This window comes from Puma concolor, chromosome C1 (genome assembly GCF_028749965.1).
Source record: "Puma concolor isolate L17-30 chromosome C1, mPumCon1.1.hap2, whole genome shotgun sequence".
In the NCBI taxonomy this organism is placed as follows: Eukaryota; Metazoa; Chordata; class Mammalia; order Carnivora; family Felidae; genus Puma; species Puma concolor.
The window spans coordinates 38,625,090-38,637,651 of record NC_141674.1 but is presented as its reverse complement, the minus strand read 5'-3'; the positions used below and the strand labels follow the sequence as shown (position 1 = coordinate 38,637,651).

Here is a 12,562-nt window from a genome sequence, read left to right as displayed (position 1 = left end):
TTGCCAATGAGAGACTGAGGCATCATCTTTCCCAAGGGTCTCTCAAGTTGGACCACAGCCCCACAGGGCACAGCTGGATCCCCTCCAAGCCCACCTTGTTCTGGGGAGAGCAGCAGGGTCCAAGGCCTGGAAGGGTGATGGCTGAGGTACCTTCGGCTCAGTTAATGCTTCTTCCACATTAACTGGCTCAGTGACCTTGAGCGGGGAACAGACATGTGGGGCCTGTTCGTCCCCATCTGGCTGGGACCATGGTCCTCACAGCCAAGCTGCTGACGCACCTGCTGCTGGGAGTAGAGTGAAATCATGTCATCACAGAGCTCTGGAGGGGCGCCAGTGAGGGTGGCAAGTCTTTGATTTCCTCAAGACTCGCCTTGGCCGTGGGACGGCAGATTGTCAATCACCCCTCAGCTGCCCCAAACCCCACACATGGGCTCTGTGAGGCCAGACTATCCTCATTCTCCAGCCATGACATGAAAGGTCAAAGGAGCTTCCAAGTTGCCCTGTAGCAGAGTGTGTGTGATCATGACCTCTGGAGCTAGACTGCCTGACACTGAAGCCCAGCTCTTTCACATAGTACAGTATGACCTTGGGGTCATTCCATAACCTCTCTGTGACTCAGTTCCCTTATCTGGGAAGGGAAATAATGATAGACATCCTACCTCATATGGTTGTTGTGCAGATTAAATGAGTTAATACCCATAAAATATTTAGGACAGTGTCTGCAATACAATAAGCACTAAATAGGTGTTACTAATGGAGCACTTGCAGGTGCCAAGTATGGTTCCTCTAACCCTCACAGGGCACCCAAACCCCTTGGGGTGTCATTCCTGTGTTGTGTGTGCCACCCCACCTTCCTTGCTGCTTTCCTGAGAGAGCCGTTAGTGAACCCTCCTCATTTCTGCACCAGTAAGACTGTATCGCAAGTCAGAGGTTTGGCCTGAACTAGACCTCAGGTGTCTGATTTCTGGTAGAGTGAATGTTCTTTCATGGATGCTTCCTGGGGTTGTTGGGACCACTCAAGGGGCTGCTGTGAGGATTCGTGAGCTCTGCTGCCAAGGTGCTAAGGTACCCACCAGGGCCTAGACTATGGAGATAGAGCTGGCCTTCCCTTGGGCAGTTTATTCTTCAGGGCTACCCTCAGGTGATAAGAAGATGGAAGAGTTATACACACACACACACACACACACACACACACACACACACACACACCACTCACAACCACCAGGACCACCAGGACCAAGCCCAACCTACTGTTTCCTCCAGTGAAGTGGTCACCTTTGCCGCTTTCTCCCTCCCCTCCCCCACTATTTTCTTCCCACCTCTATCCCTCACCTATTCTCCCTCTTCTCCCCCCCCCCCATCCCTGACAGCCTCATATTATAAGTGAAACACCAGATCCACTAAGGGGTTGTCATGGGCCTTTCACTTCCCTGAACTTATCTTTTCATCTGTGAAATGAGCAGAGGTAGGGGTTGGATGGTAAGAACCAAGACTGTGAATTTCAGGTTCTTCAAGGCCAGACTCCCTCTGATTCCATAATTTTGGGCCCATGGACCCAGCTTAGGGTAGACAGGGGCCTGGTGCCAGGTCAGGAAAAGGCCTGGAGTGGCTGCTATCATGTGACCCACACTCTGGACTCTGGGTCCAGCAGAGACCCCCAACTATCTTGCTTGAAGCCTGGACTTTTCCCACTGCAACATATTGCCTCTTAGTAGAGAACAGCAACAATAAACCTCACATGGAACTTTCTATATGCATATATGCATATATGCAAATCATTCTACAAATCACATGCAAATAGCCTCCTGACTCTTCCATATTGCCTTAGTGGAAAGGGCACCATTTTGAAGCCAGTAGAACTGGATCTGCATCCCATCTAGGCCCCTGTGAGATGTTCAGCAAATGATGTCACCACCCTGACTTTGTTTTTCTATCTGTAAATGGAGCCAATAAAATTACAGGTCAATCCAGCTAATGAACATACAGTGCCCATCACTGGTCCATCTTTATTCCTAGCACTGAGCTAGACACTGAAAAAATAGTGGCAAAGAGGTAGACCTGTCTTTGCCATCTTGGAGTTCACAGTCTGGAGGGAAGAAAGACAAACAGCAGGTGCAAACCTCAATCACCAAACCTCAGAGGCAGAGGAAACATAATTTTCCCTATTTTTCTGTAACTGAACTTACTTTCTATTTTGAGGCCCCATTCTGCCAGGGGCCAGAAGCTTAATCTCAGTCATTTTGGTATCATCTTTCCCCAGGAGTGTGTAATTTCAGTGAAGAGTTCTGATGCTCTTGGGGATGGTAGACAAATAATCTCATCATTGGTATCACCATGTATGCACATTCCTTCCCCTACACCTGCTGCATCCTCACAACTTTCTGGGCCTTGGTCACTGCAGAGCCTCTGCAGGTCAGCACCATGTCAGACCCTGGCTCCTGACTGCAAGACTCTATGTTTGCTGGCTCTCGGCTATGTCTGCCCCCCAACCTCCACCCTGTCCACCTTCAGGTCATCGAGACCTCCGTTATTCCTTCCTCCCAAACCGCATTCCTTGCTGCAGCTGGGAGAGCCCAGATCTGCCCCTGTACTTGGCAGTGGTCTCCTGTGTCTTTCATATCCTTCAGCTGGACTGGCAAGTCCCTGTTCACCTCTTCCCTTTCTATCTCAACACCCTCATCCCCACAGCGTCAGCCAAACCAAGTAGGAGCAATGATTCAGACAACATGCATAAAAGTTTCTTATGTGCCAGACCCTTTGCTATTAGCTCACTGAGATCCCCACAATGACTTACAAGGTAATTTTATTCTCTCCTTATCTGATGAGGAACTGAGCAACCAAGAGGTTGGGCCACATAGCTATTCAAACCCAGGTAGTCCAGTTTCAGAGTCTATGCCTTTAATCATGAAGCCAGGCCATCTTCTTCCTCACCTCCTATCCTTTATGCAGGACCCCCCTGCCTGGAGCACCTTCTCCTGGCATCCCTTCTACGGCTCATTCTACTCATCCTTTACGTCTCCCTTTTCCATAGTCCCTTCCCAGGCCCTCTGGGTCCTCATGGCTCCTTGGACTGTTCCCACCTGAGCCTTTGCCAGTCACCAGAGTGGGTGTTTCTCGCCTACCATGCACCTTCTATGACAGGAACCACTTATGTATCTTGGAATGCTAGGCTTATAGCACGGACATAGCCCTGAGTGATTTTCTGTTCAGTTAATCCTATACTCTGTCAAGGTTAAATGAATACCTGGGGCCAGTCTCCTAAAGGGCATTTATTAGGCACCTTCTGTGTACCCTGCCCTGAACTAAGTACACTAGGAGAAATAACAATGAATGGCCATTTGGGGTTGAACGGCGAGGTTCATCATGACCAGGCCAAGGTTGGCCCAGAGCAGTGATCTCTATGACCTGGCTGTAATTTCAGATCATCTATCACTTTTTCTGCCTCTACCCCAGGCCCTCAAGCCTCCAGCCCTCCTGTTGTCCTGCTTTCTTCCACCTTCCTGATTAAATGAGTTCAAGGGAAAGGACCCAGCAAACTTGTTTACCAAAGGAACAAAGATTGATCTAAGGAGGTTGATTGTGTCTCCTGGCAGGAGGGAGATTATTCTCCTCACTTGATAGATGAAGATCCTTCTACTTTGGGGGAGAGGAAGAAAAAGATGGAATTACAGACTGCCAGTGTGGAAAGTGTCCTTGAGAATTACCAACTTCTTTCTCCTAACTTTAAAGATGAGAGTAGGCTGGAGACTTTGTAAAACTCAGCCAGTAACTGAGCCACAACTAGAACCCAAGTTCTCAGACAGCTGGTTTGTTGGCTTCTTCAATTTGGCATCCTTATTCCCAGATCCCATAGCTAGCAAACTTCACAGACCAAGACCCCCAGTTTCAAATCCCATTCTGTTTTTTCTCCCCTCGTTGCCTCTCAATCTTTAGTAAAGCCCAATTTTCAGGTTCTGTGTCAGGCAGTTAAAGTACAGGCATTTTAGCCCATTCACACAGTAGCCTTCCAGACTGAGTATTATAATCCCTGTATCAAGATGAGGAAACTGGGCAGAGAGAGCTGGCAGCTTCTCCAGCTAATAACCAGTTAGGGTTTGAACGCAGGTGTCCAGGTCCTTCTGCTTTCTCAGTCTATGCAATGCTTTTGGCCTGTGGCTGGGGGTGGCGTTTCTTCTGCGCTCTTACTTTCTCCACTATTTCTCCTCATATTCCTCTCTACTTGCAAAGGCTCGCCTACCAACTTCCTGATCTATGGGAATGATTCAGCATTCCCTGTTGAACTGTATCTGACTTCAAGCCAAGAGAGGAGTCTGAAACCTCTCCTCTCCTTGCCCCACACTCACTGTGGGAGAGGGAGCTCTGGGTGGCTGCAGCTTCTGGCCTGGCTTTGTTTTCTCTCATCCTTTTATTAGCTGCCTAATTGGCAGCCCAATTAATCTGCTCATCTGTGAAGGAGGATGGATCACGGTGAGCTACTCCATTTCCAGAAGCCATTCTCTGCCATTCTCTGAGGCAGCATGGCCAGGCCCTGAGTGCAGGCTGGCTCCTTGATGGAGGGCTGCCCCGGGAGCTGGGGTCAATTAGTGGACAGATTAAGCAATTATTAGCCCCTAACAAGGGCACCTGGTATCATTACCCTGCCTGTTTACTGGCAAACTGCAGCTTTAATATGAAGACCAACAAATAAATTAGGGCATCTGGTCTACTGCCGCGTCGGTGGAGAAGTAAATGATGTCCAACTGGCTTTCGGCTGCCGATGGATTCTGAGCCCTGGCCTAATGAAAAGCCTGAGATGTCGCTCACTGGTCACAGCAGAGTTAGGATATGCTGTGGAGCCATTTATCATTCCAGGAGCTAAGTGCCTGCCGCTGGCACATGGATCGTTCTTAGTTACCCTGCTGCTTCCTCCTGTCTGTCTGTCAAAACATACTTATCTTTCAGGGCCCAGTTCAAAGCCTCTTTCTGCTTGATGCCTTTCCTTCTCTCTCCAGCAGGAAAGGAGTTCCCTTCTACACCTTGGGAGGGTCGTGCACTTCCCTACCATTCTCCAGCTCTACAGTCATTTCATGGAATGCCAGAGCTCCATTTTGCCTATTTTTTTTCAGGTCTCTGAAGAAGGGATAGAAATGTGGAGGAGAAAAGGGAGGCATGAGGACTCAGGTTGTTTGTTTCCTGAGCCCCTCTCCTGTCTGGCTATGCAGACCATCACCAGAAGGAAGTCAGCAAGGGCAGTGAGAGGCTCAGATTTGCACTTCGGGAAGATCCCTTTAGCTACACTGTTGAGGGCACATTCCAAAAGTGTTTGCAGTCATTCAGGCCAGATGTGGTGGTGGCCTAGAACAGACGAGCAGCAGAGGGATGGAGATGAAGAGCAGATTTGCTAGATTCAAGGAAGAGACTTGGAGACTGCCTGATTGAGGGGGTACAGTCATGGAGAATTCAACTTTCCTAAATTTGGTGACCTGAAGGCAAGTGGTATTGGTGCCGGTGAGAATCAGCGAGGACAGCCAGCCCTAGAGTCTGTGAACAGAGGGCCCTCAAAGTGGAAAGGGGCAGAGTAGGGACATTGAAGAAGCCTTTCTCTCTTCATGTGACTTTAACCAAATCCCTTCTCTCTGCCTCAGCAACAGGAGGGTTTAGATCCCTGAGTCCCTGAACACATAATCATCCAATCCAATATCAACACTTAGCCATTGGAGAGCATCTCTTAATTCATTGTTTAGGGTTATCCTGCCTCTCCCTCATCTCTGTCTGTCAAAACCCAGGCCCTCCAAGGCATAACTCAAATACTCTTTTCTTAGAAGCTCTCATGGGCTATGCAGCAGGAAATGTGCTCTCCCTTCTGCCCATGGGCTTCAACATTATGTTTGGAACTGTCTCTTGGAAACAGAGATATATTTGTAAAATTTTCCAGGCAACACCTAATCCATAGCCACATACCCACGATGGTTGACAACACAGGTCAAAATTCACCTTTCGAGCTTTTACTGCTTCCAAGCTGGGTAAAATGTGCTCCTCCCTCTTGAAACACTTCGAGGTTAACCCAGATGCTTTTCTTTCCCTAGGGATCATTGACTTCCTCATAAGCCAGCACCCTATTGCCCGTGTCCTCCGGGAACACCTGGTCTTCAAGATTGCACCAATGCTCAACCCAGATGGAGTCTACTTAGGCAATTACAGGTAAGGGGCAGGGGAGAATGCTTGGAAGCTGGCAGTCACAGGATGGTGGGATGGAAGCAAGGAGAAAAGGGGAATATATTTTTGAGAAAGAATTTTCCTACTACCCATGAGTTCATTAGAGGAAGTCTCACCCTAGCTTTTGAGAATGTGGCTAATGAGCCTTGGATGTTTCATGCACAGCCACCTGAGGTAACTTGCTGGGGTTTTCTGGTCAGTTCACTAGACCCGGAATCAAGAAAATTAGAATCAGTTTTGGCACCTACTTCCCGTGTAACCTTGGGGAATTTGCTTTCCAGTCTGATGCTCAGTTTCTCTTGCATAATGAAGGCAATGATCACATACCTGGCAGGGTACTGGGGAGAATCAAAAGAAATGGTGGAGACAAATGTGCTTTGCAGAGTATCATATGGTGGTTACAGTGATGACTATTTTGATTCTGTGTTTCTTTTTGGAGATCATTAATGAAGGAGAGTGGCATCCCAGGTCATCTGAACAGCATTTCTCTCAGATGTGGGCATACCAGCCAGCCCCACACTCACTCATGTGCTCAGACCTTGAACTCTCTTTCTCTGGGATGAACACCATAATTTATATAGCCTAAAATTTCACTGCCCGGTGGGTCATCTGCTAGAATATTGAATCCTCTGAGATAGTGTTATTATTCTTATTTGACAGTTGAGGCAACAGGCTTGCCCAGAGTCACACAGCCAATGAACCACTGGCTGTCTAACTTCACTGCCCTCATTATACCTCTTTAGAGTGGATGAGTCCCACAACTTGTAACATTCATTCTGTGTGACCTGGTGCCTGTCTGTCCTCCTTTCTGCCTCCCCTCCCACCCTGTACTCTTAGAACTGTTGCTCTAGCCACAAAGCCTAGTTCCCTAGACATGTCCTATTGGTCCCTGATTCCTTACCTTCCTCAAGGCCACCCTCTGCTGAGGACATGCTGTCCCTTCTTTAACTCATTAACCCTTCTTCACAATGCAACTCATGTCTCTTCTTCTGCAAAGCATTCCCCAACCTCCCAGGCAGAATTAGTTACTCCCTTCTCTAAGCTCCCACAGGCCTGGTTGTTGAACAAGACTTACCCATTGTGTGGACTCCACTGGCCTTCAAGCCAACAAAGAACAGGGACTGAGCCTTAGTGGTCCTTTTGTCCCTGATTCTGGGCAGCAGGGATAAGCCCACAGTAGATGCTCAAAAACTATTTGATGAATTTGAGTGAAGGAAAGGATGATTTTATTGATAAAGAAACCAAGGTCTACACATGAGATGGGATTTACCCATGGTCAGTGGTACAGCTCAGATTAGAACCCAAATTTTTAAATACCCAGACAGGTCCATTTTAAACAGAGTTGATTTACTCTTTCCAAAAGCATGGCAACTGGGTCCAGAGGGGCTTTGCAGTACCTCTGGGTATAAGTTAGAGAGAGCCCATGGGATATGTGATGCCTTAATTAAAGACAGTTTTCCTTTCTCTCTTAATTGGCTCAAGCAATGGTTCATTAGCACTGGAAGGTTTTATGGCTTGCTGCAGGCCTGAGAGCAATGCCTTTCCACCTTCTCTGGACAGAATGCACTGTTAGTGATAATGGTGGTGGAAAGACCGTTTGATTTATGTTAACATTTCTGTTTAATTACAAGAGCGACAGTGGTCAGAAAGAGGTCAATACTGTCCACTCTACACACTTATTTATGTCATCATCTGCTGTCCAGGGATGGCAAGTTGGAAAGAGGTCTGTGACCTTGACCAAAATGTCTCCCCTCTCTGGGCTTCAGATGGCCAATGGGGTGGTGATGGAGAACTAGATGCTTTCTGTACGTCCTCAAGCTCTAGATTTTGTGATTTGGGGATTTCAGGATCAAAGAGCGCCAACCCTCAGAAATGGTTCTCTACTGAAGTTTAAACTCTCAACGTTTTCCTAGTGAAAATACGTGTTTCTTATTATAAGAGCTGGAGAAAATCCCCAACCACCGGCATTAATCCTGTTGCTAAGACAGCTCTGAGTTGCAACAAAGAGCCTAACAGTCATGAGAATTCACTACTAAACGTTTGGAGAAGGTGAAAAATAATAATAAAGACTCCAGATTGAGGGCTTCAAGGTGCCTTAGAGGTGCTCTAGACCAGCCTTCCCTGACTACAGCAGCGTGTCCCATTTCCTGGGGGACATGCCTCAGCGTTATAGGGGAGAAAGGAACACAGAGTTTGAGTAAGTCTGGGAAACACAGAGTTAAGCACAACTAAATGTGTTCTTTTATAATAAGATCTTTCAGTTCTGAATATGCTAATCAACAGGAATCTAAGAGGGGTTATAGTATCCGGTGTTTCCAAAGATAAGTCAGGGAACACTTTTAGGGAAAGTGTTTTAGGGGAAACTTGTTTCCCCCTCCATCCCTCACCCCCTCCACTGCCACTTCCCCAGCCCCGAGTGGTGTTACAGTTTATTAAACTCATTTTGGGAAATAGCATTCCAAGAATTCTGCTTGCCCACCCAGTGCCATGTCAAGCACTCATACACTTATCTCATTTAATCCTCACACAAGTTGGTGAAGGAGGGTGCTTGCTGAGATTTCTCTGCTGGCAAATAATGAAAATCTACTCAAATTAGTTTGAGTACAGAAGGAAAGGTGGGAGGGAGGGAGGAAAGGATACTTGTCAGCATTCTAGGGCAGTAAACAGAGCCCGACCTCAGAGGAATTCATCACATTGCTGGAAACCGGCTGGAACACAGACGGACGGCCACATCGCTGCCTCTGTCCTGCTCCCTTTCACTCCTAACATCCCCTCAGGATATTCAGTCTCTTGAGCCTCAGTGAAGTGAAATAATCCCCCTTAGGTCATGTGGCCTGTGAGAGGCAGGCAGATATGCAGGTCTGTGTTCCTCCCTGAGGCTGCACCAGACATGCCAGACCCTGTGTGAAGAATGAGACAGGCCTGCCCTCATGCCTGTCGTTGTCCTTCTCCCCCTCCTCCCCCTCCCCCTCCTCCTCCCCCTCCTCCTCCTCCACCTCCTCCTCCCCCCTTTTTCTTCTTCTACATTAAAGAGACAGATAATCCAATCTAGGAAGGAAAGGCAGGAGATTTTCACAGATGTAATCATGTAAAATTATATTTATGACACAAACACCTATACTATGGTATTTATAGTAAATTAGCATTTAACTGCAAATGGTGGCAGCTACACATGACTGATAATGCTCTTTATGAGGAAGGTGGCATTTACTAGCCAGACTGCCATATCTGCACCTGGACTGCGGCCTCCAGGAGGAGCAGGGAGGGCCTCCATTAGTTTACAGACTCTACTCCATACTCTACTCATACTGCACAGGAGCCGGCCACAATAGATGATGTCAAAATATAGCAGCGATGTTATGGTGTATAACAGTGACACAGGGCAACTGTACGTCCTGTCTCACTTACTGTGCTCCATTTACACTGGCCTGCTTTCCAGTTCAATCTGAGATTTCATGCCAACTCACAGGAAGGCCTTCTCGGAGCTGCCAGGATAGAGCAGGCCTCCCACTGTGCTCTTTCTAGACACTCTGCACTGTCCTTTCATAGCCCTGGCCCCAGCTGGTAATCGTGCGGGGATTTATGTGACCATTCGTTTAATATCAGTCTCCATCTCTAGACTGCAGACTCCATGAAGTCAGGACTTTGTCTACCTATGTCCCCAAAGCCTGGCAGAGTGCCCAGCACAGAATGGGCCTCTGATGTGTATTTTCTGGGTGAATAAATAAGCCCAACAGCAGTGTTTAGTAATAGTGCCCCGGCACAGAGCTACAATCCCAGTGCAGAGTAGCTATGGCTGGATGCCATCCCCTCCCAACCCTTCACTTGCATCTACATGGCCTCCTAAGCCCAACTGTCTTGACCGCATTACACTGAGATGGCATGAATACCATGATGAGCTGCTATTATGATTTACCAAACTCTGGTTCGCAACCACATGTTACTGTACAGGACACTATACTTTTAAATGCACTTAAAAACCATATTTGATCTCTACAACAACTCTTTGAGAAAAGAAAGTCAGTTTTTATTATATACATTTGAGCAAAGGGGAAACCGAGCATATAAAGGTGAAGAACCATGTTCAAAGTCACATGGTGACACTCTGCATTCCCAGGCTTGGCCTCTGCCTTTCAAGCTGGAGGTAGAAGCAGAGAACCGGCAGTCTTACCTTCCCTACTCTCCTGAGCCTTGTTGTCTTTGGGTAAGACACTTCTCTCCACTGGTCTCAGTTTCTCCCTGCCCTCTTGGAAGAAGATAATGAGGTGGAAAGCATCTTCCATCACTTAGTAGGAGCACTGGGCAGAGGCTTTGTCAAAAATGGCATGGCTACTCCATGGATGACCTTGAGGACATTATACTATGTGAAATAAGCCAGTCACAAAAAGCCAAATACTGTATGTTTCCATTTATATGAAATACTTAGAGTAGTCAAAATGACAAAGACAGACAGTGGAATGGTGGTTACCAAGGGCTAGAGGAAATGGGGGAATGGGGAATCAGTGTTTAACTGGTATAGAGTTTCAGGTTTACAAGATAGAAAGACTTTTGGAGATGGATAGTGGTGATGATAGTATGGCATTATGAATGTACTTAATACCACTGAAATGTACACTTAAAAATGATTAAGATTGTGAATTTTATGTCATGTGTATGTTACCACAGTTAAAAAAAAATAAGAATGGTTCTACTACTGATGCCATGTGAGCATCTTTGAAGGGTTCTGGGAGATCTGGGGCCTAGAGGTCTTGAGAGATGGATCTTGTAACTTCAGGTATTATAAAGCCAAGAAGCTGCAAGGCAGCTCCCAATTGGAAGGCCATTGGGGTAGGGGGTGATGGGCTGTGTCGATCACCAGTCGAGTCAAGTCACTGGGTTGGCAATTCTCGATGTCCTGTGTTAGATGTGGCTGCCCACGCCCCTTGCAACATTTGTACACAGTCTCTGCCACCTCCTTCTCCCCATCACTCCCTTTGCGGAGAAGAAGGCCCCACCCCCTCCTGTACCCCACTGCGGTTGATTTCTTCAGAGCATATGTAATGCACGAGTTGCCTTGCATTTGAAAAACAGAACTCTCCATCTCCATATGACAATATGGAACTCTGTGTTGGGTTTGCATTTCTTAATTAGGTGCTTGTCATTGTGTATTCCATAGAGCCACGTATAAGTAAACAGTCATAGACCTTTGAATAAATTTATTGGTTTTATTTATGTTTCTGGGCATAAAAATCTATAATTACCAGGTACAGCCTCAGTATAACCGGTATTTAATGACAATTACTTTTTGTTACCATAGAAATGAGTCCAAAGTAGTTACCCATAATTTCTCATTTCCCAAACCTCACACATGCTGAATTGCAATATTACCATAGTAATTGCCTATTAGTCATCATAAAATACGCAGTTACCCAAAAGATAGCAGGATGCTATGAAATTTCTCATCTTCAGAAAACCTCAGTGCTTCTTGGGAACGTGGAGGTGGGGGAGAGCAACAAACCCCTCTGGGTGGTGCCGAAATGATTCAGCTTCATAGCATGGCACCACTGCAGACCCCGCGGTGGAAATGGATGCTTCTCCCATCTGTGGACGCGCACCACAGTATGTCTCCTGGCCCTGGTGATCTCACATAACAAAGGATGCTCCAGTGTAATAAATCCAATTTAACTAAAGTTTATTGAGGGCCTGCTGAGTGTCAGGCCCTGCGCTGGGCCTTAGGGAAGCAGATGGGAATCAGAGGCAGCCTTTGCCAATAAGAAGCCCTGTGTTTGTATTACAGGGGTGTGTGTGTGATGCCACGGAGGCCTAGATAACAGAGGTAATGTCTAAGTGCCTACTCACTGTACATTAACCATATCATCTCATTTAACACTTGCAACAGCCCTGTGACAGAAGTAGTGATAGAGCCCATCTTTTTCACATGAAAAATTTTTATGTAACGAAACATAACATACTAGAACTAAAGAACACAGTAGGGAAATATTCAATCACTATATGAGGAACCACTGAAATCCATAAGAAAATCTTGAATAACTTATTAGAAAACCAAAAAAGAAAACTAAAGGACATCTAAAGTTAATGCACAAGGGAATTTTTTCAAAGTGGTCAAAAACTAAAGGAGAAAGATTTTTACACAATTCCAATAAAAATGTAATTTCAAAATAACATTTTTAAGGATTCATATTAAGTGCGGTTGATACACAATATTAATATCAGTTTCAGGTGTAAACATGGTGATTTGACAATTGTATACGTTACTCAGTGCTCGCTACAATAAGCCGACGTTAACATCTGTCTCCAGATGTTATTATAAATTGTTGATTTTATTCCCTATACTGTACTTTTATCTCCAGGACTTACTTATTTTATA

At 46.3% G+C, this 12,562-nt stretch overlaps 1 protein-coding gene across 3 annotated transcripts in view; it reads left to right on the top strand.

Moving 5' to 3' along the window:
• LOC112863632 (AGBL carboxypeptidase 4) overlaps positions 1-12,562 on the top strand; it is a 1,479,506-nt gene that overhangs the window by 1,348,168 nt on the left and 118,776 nt on the right. For all 3 annotated transcript variants that reach the window (XM_086716924.1, XM_086716923.1, XM_086716925.1), the window contains exon 8: positions 6,066-6,180. In XM_086716924.1, coding sequence (XP_086573050.1) covers positions 6,066-6,180 — 115 coding nt within the window. The remainder of the gene's footprint in view (positions 1-6,065; positions 6,181-12,562) is intronic.